This window comes from Amia ocellicauda, chromosome 10 (assembly GCF_036373705.1).
Source record: "Amia ocellicauda isolate fAmiCal2 chromosome 10, fAmiCal2.hap1, whole genome shotgun sequence".
Lineage (NCBI taxonomy): Eukaryota > Metazoa > Chordata > Actinopteri > Amiiformes > Amiidae > Amia > Amia ocellicauda.
In genome coordinates this window covers 20,618,203-20,641,489 of record NC_089859.1, presented here as the reverse complement: position 1 = coordinate 20,641,489, position 23,287 = coordinate 20,618,203, and the positions used below count along the sequence as shown (strand labels likewise).

At 45.6% G+C, this 23,287-nt stretch overlaps 1 protein-coding gene across 2 annotated transcripts in view; it reads left to right on the top strand.

Annotated features, from left to right (window-relative positions):
* cdk6 (cyclin dependent kinase 6) overlaps positions 1 to 23,287 on the top strand; it is a 48,895-nt gene that overhangs the window by 9,581 nt on the left and 16,027 nt on the right. For both annotated transcript variants that reach the window (XM_066715474.1, XM_066715475.1), the window contains exons 4-5: positions 6,803 to 6,970; positions 22,758 to 22,867. In XM_066715474.1, coding sequence (XP_066571571.1) covers positions 6,803 to 6,970; positions 22,758 to 22,867 — 278 coding nt within the window. The remainder of the gene's footprint in view (positions 1 to 6,802; positions 6,971 to 22,757; positions 22,868 to 23,287) is intronic.

Here is a 23,287-nt window from a genome sequence, read left to right as displayed (position 1 = left end):
ACTAAACGCACGCTGATAACTGCTTATTTCCATTGTGAATGTTTTTTGTGTGATGTGGTGATGCAGGTGTTATTCATTTTCTTGGAATGGCAATGAATGTGGTTCACTGCCCACAGAGACAGTTTTTTATAGTTAGTTTTATTTTTACCAACAATAAGAAATATCTCTGAGTGTCCCGTTATTTTTATCTGGCCCCAGTAGTCCTTTCCTATTTCTCCAAGGTCTTACTTCCTCTTCTCTTCGGGGCACCGCAGTGCGTGGCAGATGTTTCTTGAACAAAATGCATTGTTTTTGTGGCAGGCTGGCGAGCCTGTAGTTTCTATGGTGAAGGCAGTTGTTTGTCAGCTTTTACAAGCTGTGATGTTATCTTAATCGTTTTTGTGAAATAATTCAGGGCTGTTACCAGAGCTGTTTTTTGGGGAGGGAAGCCGTATGGTGTGTAAGGCTCATGCTGTGTGTCCGAGTGAAGCACCCGCGTCTCTGTGGACGTCACATCGTCCACAGAGATGCGGGTGTTTCCCTTATGATGTTCCAAGTTGACTGGATTTTAAAAGCTGTTGGCGTATCAGTTTACGGAAGCAGATGAGCCGGTCTCTGCATTCAGAGGACACCCAGGCTTTTCCACGGAAAGGCTGCGGGCTGAGCTGGCGTTGAGATGGCATGCTGCTCTTTAAACATTCCTTGTTATTTCAGCAACGCCGCTTTCGTTTTTTTGTGGCTGTGGTTGCAGATCTGCTTTCCCTACACAGTGCTGATGGAGCTGGGCTCTGTCGCTGTGCTGTGCCCGCTGTGTGAGCTGGACTCTGGATCGAGAGTCACGTCATTGTGCTATAAATCTAATGCACCCACTCCAATAGTACAATAAAAGACTAAAGAGGAGTCCTTTTTTCAGGGGGAAAGATATCTTTAGGTACTTTGCCACAAAGATATTGCAGCACACTCGGTCTTTGGTGTGAGTTATTATATCCCTTAGTCGTTGTTTTAGGAGGAAACTGTCCAATGGAGAGAGAGGCTTCTGTTTTGTTTCTGCACCTCCAATTGGGTACAAAATGAATCTGAAATCCATATGAACCAGACCGGTCCCAGTCCAGTCCAGATCCTCGGCTTGCTGTTCAGTGTCGGCCTGTAAAACTAGGTGAATCGCAGAAGAAGGTTGTGAATCATTTCTTGACAGCTCTGCCAGGGATGTCCAGCACACGTGGCCTATGACTGAATCACTGTCACGCCTTGAGCAGTAATTCATGTAGCGAAAGCACCTCACAAGTGCCGAGAGTGAATGTAGAGCTATTTCAGGCTCCTGCGACTCTGTTGAGATATGACCGTTGGGTCTAGATCGGTCATGGTGTGGAAATACTAGTACTGTAATGATCGTGAAAAAGCACCGCCAAATAAGAAATGTATTAATTCGCTAAAGTGTCACTTTTTAAAATATAATCAAATATAAATATATGTGAGGATGAAAACTAGACTGTGTTTCCAGAGAGGGGTTTGAAAAGTCCAGTCATAGCGCTGACCTGCCCTCGATGGGGGGGGGGGGGGGGGGGGTCTGGCGGACGAGGGGCCGCATTGTAGAACGTCTCTGAACACACTTTTTTTGTATTGCTATGAAACCCTTCTATCACAATTCCTTCACATCATCCCAGGGGACGAGTGTTGTCTGTACCATATAAGGGATCGGAGAAAGAGCTGATGTTGCCTTTTTATGTTATCTATGTGTGTTTGAAAGATGAAACTGTCTTTCTCAGCAACATCTTCACCATCATTTAAGAAGAGAGAAAAATGTGCCAAATTGTACATTGCTAACAGGTTTTTTGTTTTTGTAGAGGATTAGTTTTAATTATTCATCATGCTTTCGTTAAAAGAAGTAAAAACACATTTTCGGAACTTCACTCTCCTTCATCAGTTATGCCTTGTATGAAAAAGCAGAAAGTGCGCATTTTATTGTGACATAAATGCATTTATTGACAAGTGTGAAGCATGAAGAAATCAGGGCAAAGGAACTGACTAAAACCAAACAAACTAAACATTTCTAAACTGTTTTAGTTTATTTTACTCTAGAAGTTTTTACGACCGCAATTTCATTTTGAAAGAGACCCCTGCGACAGCCTTTGTACCAGAAAGTTGTGCACTTTTATTTATCTCACAGACAGGAAAAAAAAACAGAAGAAAGTTTAAAGTTTAAAAATCTCCTTTTCCGACAGTTTCAATCACAATTTCAGAATCGCACTAAAGTCCTAACTGGCCGTGACACAACTCTGACAGACTGATTAGTGCGAGACTCAAAGCAGCTCATTAACAACCTCGGCTCCTTCTCCTCCCGGGGACACCAGGCCGAGGAGGACCCGTCCGGACCCACCGCGTGGCGACCGTTGAAAGGAGGCCAGCGAATTAAATGAGCTGGAAAGACATCAACCGTTTTCTCCATCCCTGGGAGTGTGACTGGCCGGCCCAGCCTACAGGCCACAGACTCGCGTCTCCCGGGCACAATGCGGAGGTTAATGAAGCATAGGGAGAGAATTACACAAACCTTCACAGGCAGATGTCCCGCAGTATGCCAGGCTGCATTCGACAATGCCGAGGCTCCTCGCGTATTTACATCATAAAGGACGCTGCTCGGCAAGAAGGCCTGGGCTGCTTTGTAGTGTTGTTTTATTGGCTACCTTGGGGCCAGCTCGGGTGGTGTCCCATGAAGCCGGGTCGGTCGGTCGATTTGTTTGTTGGTTGGTTTGTTTGTTTTTTTGTTCAGCTCCAACTGTTGTGATCCGGGTAGCAGCTTTATTGCTTTACTGATCCTCTAAATGCCCGAAGAAAAAGAAAGACCATGAGAACCTGCTGTCAGATCAGATCCCAAACCAGGGCGATTGACCATGCTTCTCTGTGCGTGTGTGTGTGTGTGTGTGTGTGTGGTGGTTTGGTCTGGGTCCTGTCATCTCACCAGAGGTCTATGTTCTCCTCTGGGGGCTGAAACACAGCTCGTACTTCTACATTTCATGGGATGGATAAAGTTAAACTTGCAAGGGTGCAGCACTGTAGCCATCTGGGGAATGTGGGAGTTATGGAAATACAAAGCTTTTGGTCCGAGCTGTGCTCCAGTCCTCGTTATCTGGGGATGCTCTGCCCCTACACACAGCTGTAATACTTCCTCTGAAAGGCCCTGAGTTGTGTAGTGTCACTGGGTTTTGCCTTTCACGATGTTAATACCCCTTCAGAAACACATTTGTGCACAGTTATCCACGCAGGGACTGAGGGGGGACACTCGCATCCTTTTCAAGTCTCTTTGTCTCAAACGCATGGGCTATGACACCCCAGAGCAAGGGAGTTTTCATACACATCGTTTTTTTTTTTGTTTTTTTTTAAGCGCCTTGTTTGTCAAGTTAGGTCCAATTATGAGAAGAAGAGGAAGGGTAGTGGTCTTTACAGAGGGGAAAAAAAATCTAAATCAACAGAAGAAATCGGAGGAAATGGAAAAAGGGGTATTTTCCAGTGAAGAAAAGTGAGAGGAGGTTCATTAACTTCGACTGTTCTGGCAGATTTGAAAGTGGATAGACCTTATAAATAAATAATACAGACTAAATGAATAAATGTAAGAAGTCTTGGTTTTGTTCGGATGCTGCCTCTCCAGCACACGTTTCCAGAGGCTGTCGTCCGCAGCATTGTCCGCCCATCCCCAGCGCCAGAGCAGCGCCGTCCGCCCGTGTTTTCTGGATGAGTGTGCAGGGCATTGTCTCAGTGTTTCTAATCACTGACCAGCTGGCTTGTTAGTGAATGGAGTGGCGGCCCCCCCGCCACGTTCCTTGTGAGGTCTTGGCAGGGAGGCCAGGCCGGCTGGCTGAGGCCAATGTCAGAGCAATTGAAGCGGTAACAGCAGAAAGCACAGCCCCTTCTGCTCGGTCAGCGCCCCCCCCGCTGCACCACCACCACCGTCGTTAACTCTCGCCCCCCCACCCCTGTCACAGGCTCTTGTGCAAGCTGCGCCAGAGGAAATGGCCGTTGAGTCTCTCGAGTCGCTTCTTTTTTCTTTTCTTTTCTTTTTTTTTTTTTTTAAGACTTGCTGGGGGCATCCCTACGTCCCCCTCCAGATGTCGCCCCACACGGGCCACACTAGAACAAGTGGATCCAATTAACCACCAAGCACGGGCGGCCCGAGGAGGGCAGGGCCCCAAGCTTCTCCCTCACAGCCCTTTTCCTGCTGGCCACAGTGTCATCTATCAACATCTGTCGCACTCCCGCTGTCGGGGGACTCTTATCTCCTTCTCCGAGCTGCTGCTTGTTTCTTCTTTTTTTCTCTTTTGGGTGGGAGGGGGCTGAGACAAAGAGGTGTGCCACGGTTACAGTTAACTGTCCAGATCCAAACGAGTCTGGGGCGTCTGCTTTGCGGTCGCTGTTTTTGTGTTTTTCTCCAGCCTGTGGAGGTTTGACCAAAAAAAGCAGTTTGTCATGTTTCCTGTTACAGATGTATTGTGTACCAATTGGACACGATACTGGAAAGAATAAATAAATGCCAAAACAATGAAGACAAATATGCGCAGAATTGAGTGTGGTATTGTTATTCCAATGGCTTATTTCCTTTAATTAATTAGATGGAGCGATCATGGGTCAGGAACCAGGTAAAACCAGAAGGAAATCGGAGGATACTGATAGTTAGTGAAGGCATTTTCCCTTCACCGTAGTGGGGCATCAGGCACACAGCAGAACAACATTTAATTAAACAAGATCAGAGTCTGATCAAAATAAGGGGGGGTGGCCACTAACACCAAGCTTGTCATGAACTCCTGGACCCTTTGAGATTGAACCTTAGACTCTTCAGTCAGGATGTAATATAAAAAGTATAGGCTACTTAGATATGTCTTCACTTTTTTCTTTTGAGTTCTTTCCTCTTAATTGCAGGATTAAAGTCCATTTAGTTACATTAATGTTAAGAGCTAAATGAATGTGAGAAAACGATACCTTATCAAGGCTTAATGTGATATTTCAACTGACTCCTAGCATGTGCTGAGTTTGCGGCCTGTTTCAATTGAACAGTCAGGTTGAGGTGATATGAAAGGCTGTGCTGGACTTATCTCCTGGACAGATGTGGGGGCCTGGTGGTTGTGAAAACTGCTCCCGTCTGAAGAAATGACTCGAGCGCTCGAAGCTGTGACAAGATCGGAATCGGTTCGTTACAATACAAGGAAACGCGCCTATACTACCAGTGTGGGGAAATTCTTGCATGATGACATCTTCTGAGAATGTGGTGGCTGGAGGTGAAACCCAAACGGTTTCAAAGAGCGAGATCTGGACACGTTTTCCCTATGGGCAGAAAATGGATTGTGATTGGGCAGAATCGGTCATCCCAGAGTGCTCTCTGTCAAAACAGCCAGCCCGACCCGTGACAATTGGGAACAATGGCTGGTAGGGCTCAAAGAGGGAAGAGAGTGGTGTCAAGCAATAACGTATAAACCAGATTTGTAGAAGCTGTTACTAACTCGTGTGTGTGTGTGGGGGAGATGGAGCTGCTTTAGTAGGTTGTGCAGGAATAAACAGAGTGGAGGGAAAACCTCGCTGAGCTGCGTGTTGCAGAAAGGCTTTCTTCATCTATAACCTTGAGATGTATTGGAAACCCCCCCTCCTCTCACAAGTGTGCCTGGGACAATAAAGAGTGGGAACCTACTGAAAAAAACACCAGAAACAAAGGGAACTTTTTAGGGATATTTTCTGTTGTGATTTATGTTTGATACTGAAAATAAAACCTCCTTCCATCTGGCTAAGTGTCAGAGTGTTCTCTCTCTCTCTCTCTCCTCCTCCACCCCTCTCTCTCTCTCTCGTATCAGATGTGGGACCAGCCCTCAGTCGGGTTATTAGCACTTCTGCCTTCAGTTTCACCGAAAGCAGCCAGTAGATTGAGTTTCCTCAGCCTGCTGTTAGAAAGCTTTAAAATAAAGTCATTGGTCATTAATTTTAAGGTACAATTTTAGATCCCTGCTTTCTACGATCCATACGAAATCTGCTCAGCTGCTGCCTTTGCAAGAGAAACTGGTACAGATTACTTACAAGTTTAGACAGGCTTGTTAGCTGGTAGCTTTATCCCGAGGTAAACGGGAATGGCAAGTTCATATAACAATATTGATAAAGCTGGAAAGAGAGCTTTACTGTGTGATTTGTCAAGTTTCCTTCAGAAATACACAACTGTTCTCTTCGCATTGCTGCACATGAGCTATTTGGACTCTAGTCCCGCCCACAACACGCTTATATGGGGCTCAAACCCTGCTTTCCCAGCATTCATTGCTTCACAACCCTCCACCTCCGCAGCAAACTCCCTGGCTATTCCACACGGTGGGGTCGGGGTTTGCAATGCTTCATCCACAAGGCCAGGCCATCGTTCCCTCAGCCAAGTGAATTTAAACACTCCAGGAATCCGAGTAAACTCACTGAGGTTCGGCCAGAGCTCTCGAGTCAAGTTTCACCTTTTGAATTGCAGAAAATCCATTCCTGAGGCATCGACACGATCAGGGCACTGGAAGTCTTGACATCACCTCAGGCGGGAACGGTGTCCAGACTGGAGACGAGATTAAACGGCCGCTGTTCTCACAAACACAATGATCGAGACCCCTGTCTGAGAGACTCCATTTTCTGTTCTCCATTTTAAAAGCATCTGTCCTCTTCAGTCGGTTTCCTTTTCAATACTCTTCATAATGTATAATAATTCGGACGCATTCTCAGAGGATATTGCACAGACTCGATACTCCTCATCCCGTGCCGTTCATCAGTGCTTTTATTTGTGTGTTTGTTTCACCACCTCTTCTCTCTCCGTCTGTGCTTCTAGGACATGATGTTTCAGCTGCTGCAGGGTCTGGACTTCCTGCACTCTCACCGCGTCGTCCACCGCGACCTGAAGCCACAGAACATCCTGGTCACCAGCGGCGGGCAGATCAAACTGGCTGACTTCGGCCTGGCGCGGATATACAGCTTCCAGATGGCCCTCACATCCGTGGTGAGTACGGGGGGTTCCTTCCTTTTGGTTTGTCTGTGTCCCGGGGGATTGGGGGTCTTGCTGGGCTACCTCTGAAGGAGTGACGCGGTCCTGTGGATATCGTAGCGTCCGTGTTTTGTACTTGATCTCAGTTCTGGGCAGTACAGGGATTTTGGGAACGCCTGGAGTTAAAGTTGTTGTTTTTCTCCCTGTGACTGTGTGGGCTCGTGTCGTGAAGCATTTGCTTCCTCAGAATAACAGCCTGTCGCATTTTCATCGGAGGAACCGCTCTTGAGCGTTTAAAATGCTACAGCTCCCACATTTCCTCAGAACAAAGGGTCTGTTCATCAGGGACAAAAGACCTGCTAGAGGGCCTTCCTCCGAAAACCTGATCTCCCTCTTTCCCCCTTTTTCTCTCTCTCTCTGTCTCTCGCTCTCTCTTTCTCTCTCACCTGCCTGGGTCAGGGCGGCTCGGCAGATATCAAAGCAAGAGGCTCCCGTCCGGGCGGTGAAATGTATTTTTTTTTTTTTTTTTTTTTTATGCGGGAGCCCTGAAAGGCTGTGTATTCCCCCTGCTCAGTCTATGAGAGTGGCAGGTTGCTGCTGTGAAATGCGTCCCAGTCCCGGGGGACGGGGGTGAAAGGAGCTGCGCCGAGATGTGGCCAGAGGAGCCTGTGAAGAATGTGCATTGTAAAGCGAGACGGGCGGCCCCTGTCAGGAGTCTGGCTGTGAATGAGCAACAGAGCCGCGATCGCGAGGCCGTCCTCACGGGCGGAAAGCAATGCGGCTCGTCGGTTTCCTTTTGAAGGTGGATCATCTCGCAGGTGAAGGCTCTCAGCTGCTGAGCGGGTTTTGTTTTCTCTCCTGGGGAAGAACCACGCACCGTGTCTGTGAATTTCCCCGAGCGTGCGTCCGCTAAGCGTCGCAGTTATTGAAGATTAGCTTTTCTAGATACCCCTTATGAACTCAAAATACCCATTCTATTGATTTGGGTTTTGTTTTTACTTTTTGTTTAGTAGAAAATCATTAGTTTTTAGGTTAATTTGATCATTTGTCACTAATAAGAAGTTTTGTCAGAATGAAAGCAGGAAACTGAGACATTTAGTTAGTAATTATATTTCTAATAACCAGAATTAAAAACCAGAAAAGATATGTGACTTCACCCTTTGATCTGTCAGCGCCCTTTCTGACCCCGATTCACAGCTTCAGCTTAGCAGGTGCAATTGCAGAGCAGACAGTCAGCCTTAGAAGGCTCAGCACTGGCTTCCAGCATTGAATTTCACCTCCATTCACTACAGCGGGGAAGAGATTCACTCTAACTTAAGTCACCTCTTAGATGTGTCGATTGGATTCTCACTACAGTTCGCAGACGGGCTGGGCTGAGCCTCAGCAGATGAACTGTCACTGCCACTGGTCTAGAATCTCGAATCTCAGTTGGACACATCCCCTACGCCTAGTAAACCTCAATCCGAGCTCCCACGGCTGACTCTCCTCGTGTGGAATTTTCTTATCACCTTTATTTAAAGGAAAAGAGAAGAATAAGAACCCCCCCCCAGAACAGGGAACGCAGGTATTGTTCTTTCAAAATCCCCCTAGAAGTCCCACTGTGTATTAGCAATACCAACGCGCAAAAAATCGGAGGAAGTCATAAAATAGCCCCGTCTGAGGCAGCTGACTAATTCCTGACACAGTCTGCAGTCAGCCAAGGGACCCGAGCCGAGACACCGGGGGGGGGAGAGCTGCGCGAGGAGCAGCGGACCCCCGGCCAGCACGCTCCGGGCCGCCGTGCAGACGCTTCTGGTGTAGCCATTTCTAGAGATGATTCATTTGTGTGCTGTAATGAATGGCCCTGGTTTAAAATAAGAACACAAATACTGCATTTTGACAGTGAGGGATTAAAAAAGAAACGTCAACTACAGTTACTCGTTGACTGTTAAGAGGGTTTTCTGGAAACCTCTCAGTTCGGTTGCAGAATGAACACAAAGCCTAGAAACTGAAGGGCTGCCCCTGTTTTAAAATTGGGGTTTTGCTCATTTTTTTGGCACCTTTTTGCATGAACAAATGACACCAATGTTTTACTTTAACGGATGTTTTCCATATCTATATCCATGCATCTGTATAGTACATATATATGTCTACGTACACATAGTTAGGAGGTGTTGTAAAGGTTTACACTGTGCTTTCTGCTGTCCCCCTCTCCCTCTCTTTTTCTCTCTGTCTCTCTACTGTCCCCCTCTGTCTCCTCCCTCTCCCCCTCTCTCTCTCTCTCTCTCTCTTGTCCTGAGCCCTTAGCCCTACACTGGGGGGAAAGGTGCCAGAATGCTAATGGACCACCCATTGGACTCCCCCCACAGCAGTAGTGATTTGCATCGCCCTGCCGATCAGGCCAGTGTCAGCCATTGTCTTCCCGGGTGCCGATTGTTTCATCATGACTGGGGTCTCCTTGTCCTGAACCTCTTTTGTCCAGCAACATATGGGCAAAAAACCCGCCCAGCAGCCTGTGCCGTGGCAGGGAGGGGGAAGTCTTTCTCGTGCTTCACTGCAGGTTTTAAAAAACGGTACAGAGCCGATGACTCCTGTCCAGGACGGGAGAAGTGTTTGGTGCCGCCCCATCGTGCGCTAACTGGGAGAGTCTTCATCGTGCCCTGGCTGGCCTTGGTCCAGTAGGGCATGGCTGAAGAGAGGAATGTGCAGAGAATGGCAGAGCAGACCACACCACAGGGCAGTGTTGTTACAGGGTTTTTATATTTTGCAGGATTGCCATGCTCGTGCTTTCTCACATTCCTCTCTCTCTGGTGTCTCCAGTGGCTGAGAGCGCTGTGGTATCTCTGCAGGGTGTTGCTCTGTACGTTAATCTAACTACTGCTTTGACATCACAGGAAGACCGTGAAAGTCACACAGAGAGGATGCCGGGTAACAGAACGGTTTTGATTCTTGTGGGAAAATATGCCTCAGTGGCTCATTGGCACCGGTACTGGAATGTGGCATTTAAAACTACCTTTTACAGTGGGAAGGAATTTAGGCTAGAATAAACAGTCTGACCTTGCTGTGAAGAGCAGTGTCTGCACATGGCCCGTCTCCACAAAGGTTGTCTCTGTTGGTGAATTCTAAACTGAACGAGAGTGAAGTGTCTCGGTGACCAAATAATGCTGATGCTTTCAGCAGAAACACAAGGAGCTGTTTAATAAAAACAATTGCATACATGGTACACTAACCGATGAAAACGTCAGCTGTTTGGTTATGCATTGTGATGTGAAACCAAAAATGCTTACTTATCATAAAGACAATGTATACCTGGGTGTTTTTCAGCCTGTTAGAGTGCATTTGATCTTCGTGCAACTGCAGTTACTAATGAACCTGGATATTTCACTTGGACAAACCTCCTGGACACATTTCAGTGCCAGAGTGCAAAGTTTAATTTGCTTATTTGATGTTTGATGAATTGTAAAATAGTCGTTCAGTTTTTTTCTTTCTTTTTCGCAGTGTAGTGAGTGTGAGCGACGACACGTGAGCTCTGTTTGTATGGAAACCAAGTACATATTAGTATCTTCAGGAAGCTGCAGAAGATGTGGTTTCATTAATTGGTTACTGTGCTTCTCTAGAATTCTTGTATTTCTCAATAGTGGTTAAGCATCCACACGTAGTGTAGAGCAGAGACCATCGCATAACTGTTCTGCGAGTTTGTGGGCCTTGCCAGCGATGTTATGCGTTTGCTGAGCCTTCGGTGGCAGTTATTCTGGGTGGAGTCTAACAGCCTCTATACTGAATAAATCACAAGGCAACATGTTTTTCATATAGCTTAAATATTGTATTTATTATTATTATACAGGAAGGGTGGCGGACAAAAGAGTTTCAATATAATCTGATGGTCTTGTACATTTTGGTTATTGTTGTCAAGTTGTTATTATGACACTCAACTGTCAGAATGTTACTTTCCTATCTCCTTGAGCAATCTCTGTGAACGATTCAACGATCAGCTGTTTATTCTGCAGTTTTGAGACTACATGGGGTCTGAAAGTTGCCCTGAATGTGTTGGGGGAATAAAACAACAATACAGAGATGAGCATTGAGGATCAATCACCTCAAACTGTCCGTCACATCATCAGAAACAATCTACCTGATTCCAGTAGATGTTCTTAGGCAAAGTACACGCCAACAATACCAGCAGAGGTTTGTGTCAATCAGATGTAACACGTCAGGGTGTGTATACAGTATAAAGGATCCAGGCTGAAGAAAAACAGGTTTAATTAGTCTCTAACCCTTTGGAAATCCTTAGAGCAGCAACACTGCTTCTTCCCCAACTCTGCAAGATGAGAGAGTTTAATTGGGGACATCCCAAGCCGGGTAGATGGGTGAGTCCTTAGTGACGTGTATTTGGACCGAGTTTATCTCTGTCTGTTTGTGCTGAATGAAGGCTGGTGGAAACTATCTAAATGGGTGTTTTCCCCTCCCAGTGTCTGTGTAGGCCTAGCTGGTTCGTCAGTCCCTAAATTACCCCCCCGTTATCATCACTGACTCAGTTGAGCTCCTGAAAGATGAACATCATTTATTTTCATATAATCATTGTTTTGTCTTGGTTTGTGACACCAAAAAGTTCCAATCAGGGGTTACCTCATTTCTGCTGTCTTTGAAATAAAAGGAGCATGCATTTCTACCACAGATTGAACCTGTATTTGTCCTGTATGGGTAAGAGAAAAATAATGACAGAGTGAGGGGATTATAATATTAAACATGGTTTTCCACAGCTGTGTTGCAGGGCTCTTATCCCTTCACCATGACCTGCAGTTTCTATACATACATGTATATCTATGTTGGCCTGTTTCGTGTACTGCAGCAGAGTCGCTGATCGGTCGCTGCACGGCGTGTGAACATCCTGTTCTCACAACGTTATTTAACCTGTGGCTGCGATTGATAAACGCAAACGCCCAGCTCTCGAACGCCGCACCACAGGTGGTGAAAGTCTTCGTGGAGCCGTAGATCAATACTTCATAGAGCAAATATAATAAGGTGTAAAACAGTTCATACTCACAATAAGATAATCAATATTTCATTTCTATTGGACTGGCAAAGGAAAAGCGGACACGTATCGACCGCAGGCCTCCCCGGCATTTATGTGATGACAGAATCAATGTGTGTTAAACACTAACTATAGATTTTCTAATTGCGATCAGTTAGCAGTCATTCTCACCTCAAAAGCTCAATACTGCTGCAACAAAGCCTCAGTCAACGTGATTCTCACAGTAGAGCACAAAAGATCCCTTGAGAGGAAGCACGGGAATGGCACGTTTGGAGGTGCTGCTGGAAATGCATTATCATTTGTACCCTTGGATAGAGGGTTTGATTAGCATTGGACAACAATGGCACTTGCACAGGCGCTCGGTTTTTGCATGCCGTGTGCGTGAGTCATGTGTTCTACTTGCAACACGAAAGATGACACAATGGCCATGGCCCACCGCCAGCGAAAGGCGACTATGCGACTATCAATCGATCGATGTTTATTTGGTATAGCGCCTTTCGCAAGCTTGCTACAGAGCGCCTCGCAGAATATAAGATGTAAAAATTAAATCATTAGGCGCAAAGGAGAGGCGCACAAAAACTCGGACGACAGACTGTTGTAGGAGAAGGTTAATCTCTGGGGGTCTTCACCTTGGGGTTCAGACCTGACGGTTGCCTCCCCTCAAAGGAGGGCTCAAGAAAGACTGTAGGCAGAGAAGCAACTTGTCTGATACGACCTCTGTGGAGGAAAGGTAGAGCAGATTGGGCAAGAAGGACAGGAGCATTAGTAAGGGGCCCCAGTCCAAGACCCTGGGCCCTGTGAGTGAGACTGCTAGCCGGAGCCAGGACCCCCACCTCCCTCGGGGCCCCCTGCCGTAGCTGCCACCGCCACCCCCTCGCTAGAATTCCCCGTTTGTGTTATTATAGCGGGCGGCTGGGGATTGTGGTTTGGGTGTGACTGTGTTCTCCTGTCTCGACACTGTTCCTCGGCCCATTCAGGGGGAATGCAGCAACAACAAGAAAGTGAAATAAAGCGTCTCGGGCTGATGATCTCATACAGTACAGTGTGTTTCACTGTACGGCCCAGACACAGGGACTGTTTTATGCAATTCTCATGGATAAAATTGTAACTGTTGTTGTAATGATTTCTCTGTGTGTGTGTGAGAGAGAGAGAATGTGCTGGTACCGTATGCAATCTACTTGCATTCCTAAGAAAGGTTTTTTTTTTTTTTTTTTAAAGGGGGGGAGGTCTGCCGAAAGAAGGCGGAGATGCCACGTGACATATTTGGGGAAAGCTGAATTATCACTTCCATAATCCAAATAAGGCATGCATGTATAAATTATTCTAAAAGCAGGGTGGCCCAGGGGTGAACAAAATGGCGAAACAATGCACAATAAAGTTTTTTATTTGGTATTTCCTGCAAGCCCTTGCCAGTCGCCACGGAGTGAGCCGTGTTTGTGTTCTTGTGTTAATTGTTGATGCGCCTTGGCGGGGGGCCAGGCTGTAAGGGACTGATTGGGGGAAAAATGGCATCTGGATCTTAAAGCCTGGCCTGTACTGGAGAAAAAAGTAAAGCAGAAAAATTACAGCATATATCAGGAATTTTCCAGCTAATGATGCGCGGATGTGGTAGCGGTGGGGAAAAAAAGGCAAACTGAGCCCTCTTTGTTCGCCGAGTAAGGGCCCCAAGTCACATTCCTTCAACTGTGCATACTTTGGCAGCAGTTGTGCAGTTTTTAACTGTATACTGTTTATGCCTCCACTCAGTTGTTACTTCATATATCTTTCCTCTGGCTGGGCCCCGCTGTATTGTTATCATTTATATATATATATATATATATATATATATATATATATATAGTCTTTGTCCAAGAACATGACACAGGCGCACAATGGAACCGTGCTCTCGGTACCGCGGGCGAAGGAAGGCGTTGCGCTGGACCGAATATTGGGAAGGGGATCAGTCACCTGCTGGCTGTGCAGAGTTTGGGGAGATCCCCGTTTCCACACACAAGTGGTTGGGCCTGTGAGATATGGCCAGCTGTATTATAGGCGAACTGATCCCTGGTCGAGAGCTTAAACACTGCTTCCGTTTTCTGTCCGTGTGCTCATATCCACAGTGCAAGTCTGTGCCAACAGCCAGCTGAAGACCAAGCAGCACAAGGATGACTTCAGGGATAATAGCGAGTATTTCCCTTTTCTGACATTGTATACAAACTGTCCTCCAGGCACTAAGGACTGACTAAACGCCCGCCCCAGTGCTTTTACAAAAGACAAGTATACACATATACATAATCACATATATATATCCTCTGTGTATTTTCCTGTGTGCGTTACTGGCCAAGCAGAGCAGATTGTGTCATTGTTGCATGCTTGTGTTGAACAAATGATTCCTCCATTGTTAGCTCACATCTACCATCTGAAACAATGTCATTGTCTGCCTGGAGTCAGAAGATAAACACTCAATCCTATTATTGTTCTTATTTGTATGTGTATGAAATTAACAATTCATTTTATTTTCTCTAAAAGCTAATTTCACACGATCTCACAGAAGAAAATAAAACGTTTTACTGAAGTATTATGACACGTAGATTTTGATTTTGAAATATATTTTCCATGTTTTTTTTTCACTTTAATCATATCAAAAGAAAATGGTTTCAATTTTCAAAATAAGTATGTTTATTAAAACCACAAGAATCTTATAATAGTAAGTAGTCTAGTGTTAAGTGTTTTGCAGTGTGATGTTTCCAATTACTGCAGATTTGTATCAAATAGCACAACGATTTAAAAGAGCAAAAACAACTTTATTTTATACAGAACATGGCACAGCGAACCAAAAATGGTTTTGTCTGAAATCAAACTGGCATAAATATTGATTTTTCAAAAGCTTGTTTCACACCCTGTCCTGAATTAACAGAATCCATAGTTGAGTCCCAGTTGAGTGTATTCCCAGACCGGGGAGACTCGCTCCTCTTCGGCGAGATGATGCTGTTGTGTCTGATGTCCGCAGAATGAGTTCCAGCTCAGAAAGTCAGAGGGCCGGGCATGTTGTATCAGTCTTGATTCTCAAGAAACTCACATGGCACAATATGTCTGGTGCCACCCATTCGTAGCAGATACTATATTATACAGTGTTATATTGTCACCTGTAGTTTGCTCTAGTGTAGCCGTGTTACACTCCAGTTCAGACCCCATTTCTGAGTCACACAGGGCCTCTAGCCTCTAAGATGACCAGTCCAGTGAAATTCGCCGCTCATTTTGTCGGGATCACAGTCGTCAGATGTGTCTGATTCTTGTCTGCCCCTCAGTTGGCCCACTCGAATCGGATGTATAACCAGGGCTGCGGACAAGCCCCTTTAAGATGTGGCCGGTTGCAGTCTACTGCCCCAGCAAGATGCAATGTCAGTGTGTGCTTTAAAGGGCCTTTCATCCCTCACTTCCTCCCGGAGAGAGAATGTAAACATTGGCAGAAGACCAGATGTCATCAGCAGCAGAGCGGATCCTTAATGGCTTGTGTTGCTCTTATATTTTTTTGTTATGCAACCCAAGCAAATAAAATAAAAAAGAAGGGGAAAAACAGAACTTGTTTTGTCTGAACACCGGTCCCTGGCGATCCCAGAGGTGAGGTGCTGCCCGGACACTGGCTTATCCGGTTGTGGCAGGGCGGCCGCTCTGCAGCTCGGCGGGCCAGCTCTCTCACCGGAAAGGAATGTGCAGAATGTGGTCATTTAATCATAAGCCAGGCAGGACTCCTTTATCTGTCCGTTATTACTAACTAGCTTTACTGTGTCTGTGGCAGCCTGTCCTGCGGTGGCCCCAGACGTGAGAACTGGCCGAGGCGTCCACGTTCCAGCGAGGTGAAGATCCCTGCCGGCCGGCCTGCCTGCCTGCGAGTCTGGCCTTCTGACAATGCTGTGTTTGTGCAGAAATTAAAATCAGTACAAGGGGGCCCCACATGGGAGAGGGGTGCCGGGGAAACAAGTTTAGGTTCCATCAAGGCCAGGAGTCTGTTGCACAATGCAGCCTAGACAACTTCTCTTTCCATTGATCAAACTCCATATTATTTTCAACAGATTGAATCTTTCCCTGCAGTTGCTTTTGGTTTTGGCAGTGTGTTGAAAAATAACACTTTTACTTTACTTGGACGGCTTGGAAGGTAATCTTTCTTCCGTTTGAGTTGTTGTCAGATGAGATATCCGCTGATGGAATTTCAAACATTTCAATAATTTATAACTAGATGGATTTGGAAAAGGAAGAGGCATTGATTTATCTGGAAGATACTTTTGCTAATTAGCGGAAAATATCTCCTTACATTTCTTACTTTATCAACATTTCATAATCGTAATCTGGAGTTGTTAAACCTTGTCACTTGAAGGCTGAAAACATTAATCAACAAACATGGTTTAAGATGATGTAATGCCAATGAACAACCAGAATAAACAGGTACGAGAATGTGGCACCAACATTAACATGCGCCAGTAAGCTGCTTGAGGTTTCCTGAAACCTTAATGTAACCTGCGACTGTTCACTTTTAATGTCACGTGTGTTTGATTATTTTTTCACCTGAATTTGACCTACTGCGCATTAAGCATCCATAACTCCCCTAATTGTGCATTTAAAACCACCCAGAAGCTTTCAAATCTCCTGTTACAGGGGCTATTGTTTCCCCAACCCAAATGTCTTGCGCATCACTGAAAACCAGGCTACTTTTGCATGCCTTTATTTGTCACATGAGTAACATGATGCGATGCGGCACTGGTGTAAAACTGATGACTCAGACCGTAAACACGGCCCGAGATGCGGATCTGCAGAATCAAGCAGAAAACAGCCCGAACGATTCAGTTCAGTCCAGAATGTCTCTGCTTGTGTCATATCAGCACAGCACTAGTCATAACTTTCTTTCTTCTTGTTTTTAGCAACTGTATATTTAATGCTTCATATATTTATATATATATATATATAACGAAAAGAGAAACTGTAGATTGGATCAATATAGGCTGATGGTGGTGGTGTGTGTGTTTTGTTTTTAATTCACACAAACTTTATAAGCAGTGAAATTCAACCCAAAAGTGGGCCTTAAAAAATGTGAATGACAGAAGTGCTGTGCTACTTCTGATTACAGAGAATTTCCACTGCACCTCGACGCACACCTATTGCAGCCTGACTTCCGTCTCTTTCTTGTGTGCAAATAACCACGGCTCGATTTGTGGTGCAGCCTTCTATTAACGCTCCCCCGACTTAGCGGATATACCTACGTGTTGCCTGTTAACAACTCAGCCTGGGTTTCCTAGAAATCGAGATGCTCTACTCTGTCCTCCAGTCGCTGAAGGTAAACTCTTTGTTCTTTTGACTCTGTGCCCACAAAAAATCAAATTGTCTCATGGGTGTTCAGCGTGCGTTACGTGAGCAGACATGCACGGTCGCTGCAAATCATCTGTTTCTGTTTGTGTTTTTTTTTTTTTCTTTGGAGAAGAGATGGCTGGCAGGAACCGTGTTCTGGTTTGGCTCCCTGTGGTTCTGTGTTTTGATACATGTCTGCAGTAGCTAGAGCAAACATTTTGAACATGCTTTACTTAATGCTCCTTTGTTAACGCCGAGCCCTGCCAGTGTTTATTAAAAAGCACTGCATGGTCCACTGAAATTAATCGGCAAGAACAGACAGGGAATTAATTCCCTAATGTCACCTGACAGATGTGACAGACTCTATTGTGGCATCACAATGTTCCCGAATCTTTATGTAACGGGTTCATTTAGGGCACTGGCTCCCACCCCCACCACCCCCATAACACTCTTTGACATCACTCTGGCACCACAGCGCCAACCGTCTATCTGTTGCTCTGTCTGTGTCTGTCATTCTTTTCAAGCTAAAACCAAAACAAATCTTCGTCCACCGAGGCCCCTGACCGCCCAGCACCACCTGCTCAAGACACACCTGTTCAGACTAGGCCTGCGGCACCGCAATCCCCCCTCCACTCCCATTGCTCCCTATTTTACCTGAACTCATTCCTGCACTTTAAATTCCCTCAATTGTAACTGTATCAATTCCTCTTGGTAACGGAGTCTGCTGTGACCTCACTGCTCTGACGTAATGTTTACCTCACTTCTGAATTAACTTGATCTTCCCTTAATTAGATCATTTAGATGTATTCAGAGTATATTAACTCCTACAACATCATCATCATAACAACAATACAAATAATGAATGGCCCTGTAGGATCCTTCTCAGATGAAAAAATAAAATTAAAACATGTACAGGTTCTATTAGGCCCATATTCTGATTGTCATTTGCCATTCTGGAGGGGATATGAGTGAGGAAATAGGTTCTGGTCTTTAATTGCAATACAGGGACGCTCTGGTCTGAATGATTGTTACTGTCTGTTGCCATTATTGTACCTGAAAGCAGTTGAATGAAGACAATATTTTGTCAATTAATTATGCAATCTTTTTCTGTTCCAATAATGGGTGGCTCACATCTTTCACAGGGCCGATCTGAGAGCCAACCACATCTAGCGAGACTCGTGTCGCATGGCGTGGTAGACCAAAGTCAGTGGCGAGGTTCTTAATTCAGAAGAACTTCCTCTGTGTTTCCAGTTATCCAGGAAGTCTGAAATAAAAAGTGTTAACTTTGAAAATATAAAATCAGCGTCTATAAATAGGCATAAACACTTTTTACACTAGCGAAGTATGAACATTTTTCTTGAGAACCCTTCGTAGACTTGCAGCATGACTGTGGTTTTGACCAACATCTCGTTTGCATGTTTTTGCTGCTGTGTTGGAAGTCGATAGCTGAGTGTTTATTGTTAGATAATTACAGTCGATAGCCTGGGTACCTCTCTCTGCTCTGAGGTTTTACTTGTCTGTGCTTGTTTACCTCATGCAAATATGTCAGGAAACAGGTCTCCAAGTTCCCCGGAGACACCATGAGCAGTTAGGGGATCCACAAAGATAATACAACATCAGTACTGGTGAATCGAGGGGGATGCTCATTTAACATTCATAGTCAAATGACCTTGCCTTTTATCATTTCTGAAGTTCTGGATAAAAAAAAATCCCCCTGGTGGGGGTTCTGTATTGCACACTGTCTGTTCTGTACCGGCCAATGAGCTCACAGTAGGTGTCAAAAAGTGTCGTCCAATCATTGCACAGAGATCGGTCCTAAAGCTGAGACAGTGTGCTGGCAATAGAATGAGAAGGCATTTAAATAGAAGAGGAAGGAAGAAAGTGTTGCATTGTGGGGTTTTCTGCCCTCAGCAGTCATCAGTCATTACACTCCACTGGGCCAGGAGATTGTGACTTTTTGGAGGCACCTCTTACATATGTCTGTTTGTGTGTGTGCATGGGTGTGTGTGATTGTGTATTTCTTGTGTTTTATGTTTCCTAGTCAGAAAACAAGTTCTGTGTAATGATTGAAGTTACTGTAATACTGAAAATCACATGACCAGTGAGGTTTATTATTAATAGCATAAAAGTCAACAGAAAAACAAAGAAAAGCACCGTGAGTTAAAAACACTGCAGAGCTGTCGGCGTGGCTGGCCTGTGCGCACATCTGAACCCAGCTTCGTGTTTGAGCTGCTCCGGGAAAAGTGAAGGGAGTTCCTCTTCCATTAGGCAACGAGAAGCACTTGGACTGAATCCACGTACTTGCACTGGGTCACTGAGTTCGATCTGGATGTCTTCCCTGCAGTAATAATAACTCAATGCTGCTTTCCTGTATGCAGAGTACATTCCGCTTTTAAGAGCTCTTTGGGCTCCCCTGTGAAGAAATGTAAACAGTATCTATTATTCCATAGGTGTTAGTTTCCATGCAGGTTTTTCGAGTGCCGTATTTGTAAAATGTAGAGTCCTGGGGAGCGGTGGCTTTATCAGTACACTTGTGTTGCCTGAGTGAGGGCCAGTCTGTGGGTCCTGCGCTGGTGCGGTACGGACAGCCAGAGCTGAGGTGATGTGAAGTGGCCTGCTGCTGATTCCTGGCACCGATGGAGATGGTTGTGCTGTCGAGACACGCACATTGCTAATAAACCACTGGAGATCGCTTGCAGAAGCAACATGGGAGGGCTGTAAACATTCACACTGGCAAATCAGTCTGACACATGACAGGAATGACTGTTGGTCTTCGCTTGATGGGGAGCATCTCGGCACAGTCTGTGTCAGACGGAGACACCAGAGTGATGAGTTACAGCCCCGCCAGCGCAGATAAGACTGTTTCTGTGTCATGTTCAAAACATTCAGCTGTTCCAGCCTCTCTCTCTCTCTCCTCCCAGTCCTGCTACACCCTCCCCTGGTAAGAAAAGAGCCCTAAAGCAGCCAAGGACGGAGCCAGACACTGCAGACCAGTTCTACAGAGTTCTGCAGCCTCCCTGCAGTCTGCTGATCACATTTATCGTCTCTAACGCATGTCCGTAGGCTAGCAATAGCTCATAGTACTGCTGCTCTGCTGAAACAGTCAGAGCGGACTGTACCACACAGACAGCAGTATGCACAGAAAAAAAAATTTATAATTGGAAATTAAAGACCAAAAGTGCCGAGCAGTTTCATCAGGCCAATCCCCCAGAGACAGAGGACGTGTTTTTTTTCAGCGGCGTTGGAAAAACCCTGGTCAACTGGGCACATACAGACACCGACGGGAGCCTCCCCCGGTTGGCTACGGAAAATGTGTGTGATCCCTGCGTTCCAAGAGCAAGGCCCGAGCCCTGCCCTGCCAGATATGATTTCATAGGTTATGTAACTCTGCAGCGTTTAAAGCCATTAATCTTTTTTTGTTTTCGTCCTTCTGCATTCACCACGAACACGGTTAGGAGCTGTCAAGCACCGGGGCTGCATTTAAGCCCTCAGGCCACTGCTCCCATTAATATCATAATTAATAATGATTCTCTCAGTCTGCAAAAAGGAAAAGCTCTAACTGAAGGGTGACGTTAATAGCACAGCCCCCGGGCACGGAAGATGAAGCTGATAAAAGCTCTCCTTGCCGAAATGAATCGCGAGATCATCCTGCTTTGAGAAACTGAGAGCCGCATATTTGTATTGCACAGCCTGGGAACCCAGCAGTGGGACGTTTCGATGTTTACTGGTTTCAGTGGACTTAAAAGAGGGGAAGCAGTGTGTCCCCAGATGAGCATCTCAGATCAGGCAGAGCCTGCTCATCTGGGGGGACACTGCTCTGTGAAGCAACAGAAAACACATTTTCTATACATTTGACCTTTTCTATATATTTCTAGCATCTGTTTTTAACACAGAAGATGTGGTGAAGGATGTGTCGTTGAAGTAAACGAAAAGATCAATGAAAAAAAGTGTGACTTTCTATAGGCACCATATGTGTGTGTGTGTGTGTAGTGTGTGTGTGTGTGTATATATATATATATATATATATATATATATATAATGTGTGTGTATATATGTATATATACACTCACCTAAAGGATTATTAGGAACACCTGTTCAATTTCTCATTAATGCAATTATCTAACCAACCAATCACATGGCAGTTGCTTCAATGCATTTAGGGGTGTGGTCCTGGTCAAGACAATCTCCTGAACTCCAAACTGAATGTCTGAATGGGAAAGAAAGGTGATTTAAGCAATTTTGAGCGTGGCATGGTTGTTGGTGCCAGACGGGCCAGTCTGAGTATTTCACAATCTGCTCAGTTACTGGGATTTTCACGCACAACCATTTCTAGGGTTTACAAAGAATGGTGTGAAAAGGGAAAAACATCCAGTATGCGGCAGTCCTGTGGGCGAAAATGCCTTGTTGATGCTAGAGGTCAGAGGAGAATGGGCCGACTGATTCAAGCTGATAGAAGAGCAACTTTGACTGAAATAACCACTCGTTACAACCGAGGTATGCAGCAAAGCATTTGTGAAGCCACAACACGTACAACCTTGAGGCGGATGGGCTACAACAGCAGAAGACCCCACCGGGTACCACTCATCTCCACTACAAATAGGAAAAAGAGGCTACAATTTGCACAAGCTCACCAAAATTGGACAGTTGAAGACTGGAAAAATGTTGCCTGGTCTGATGAGTCTCGATTTCTGTTGAGACATTCAGATGGTAGAGTCAGAATTTGGCGTAAACAGAATGAGAACATGGATCCATCATGCCTTGTTACCACTGTGCAGGCTGGTGGTGGTGGTGTAATGGTGTGGGGGATGTTTTCTTGGCACACTTTAGGCCCCTTAGTGCCAATTGGGCATCGTTTAAATGCCACGGCCTACCTGAGCATTGTTTCTGACCATGTCCATCCCTTTATGACCACCATGTACCCATCCTCTGATGGCTACTTCCAGCAGGATAATGCACCATGTCACAAAGGTCGAATCATTTCAAATTGGTTTCTTGAACATGACAATGAGTTCACTGTACTAAACTGGCCCCCACAGTCACCAGATCTCAACCCAATAGAGCATCTTTGGGATGTGGTGGAACGGGAGCTTCGTGCCCTGGATGTGCATCCCACAAATCTCCATCAACTGCAAGATGCTATCCTATCAATATGGGCCAACATTTCTAAAGAATGCTTTCAGCACCTTGTTGAATCAATGCCACGTAGAATTAAGGCAGTTCTGAAGGCGAAAGGGGGTCAAACACAGTATTAGTATGGTGTTCCTAATAATCCTTTAGGTGAGTGTGTGTATATATATATATATATATATATATGTAATGTATAGGGAGCTTTTATTGCATTGGTTTCCACAGACACGACATGATTTTCGCTGCAGGAATCCCTGCCCCAAAGAATCCCTGTGACTGTTTTACTTTGATCTGGGCATGCTGCCTCCCATTCCCTGGTTCTAACGGACCGTGCCTATCTTGCAGGTGGTCACACTATGGTACCGAGCCCCCGAGGTGCTGCTTCAGTCCAGCTACGCTACACCAGTGGACCTGTGGAGTGTGGGCTGCATATTCGCCGAGATGTTCAGAAGAAGGTAAGAGCCTTTTTTTTTTTTTGTCAGGGGTTGTGCCGCTCTGGTGCCAAAGGGCCACAGTGCCTATTCTTAACAGCCCAGTTCCACTCCCAATTGTCCCAGCCAATCTGACCAAATTCCCGAGTCCTCGCGAGCGCAGATGATTACCAGAGACCTGGTCTTGGATCCCTTCAGTCTGGGTTCAGTCCTCTGCCACCTCTGGCTGGGCACTATAACGGTGTCCTCAGGGGCAAACTAAACTGGGCTGCTCGGCCTTTGAGGAAGAAATTGATCCTAGTTTCCTGTATAAGAACCATATATTGTCCGTATTTGTCAACAGACATTTCAAGTTTGATACGGGACAGTACGGGGGAAATGACAAAACAAAGGGTTCTACTGGTGCAGTTCACGGTCGAGCAACTACTACAGGTGTTCTTGCAT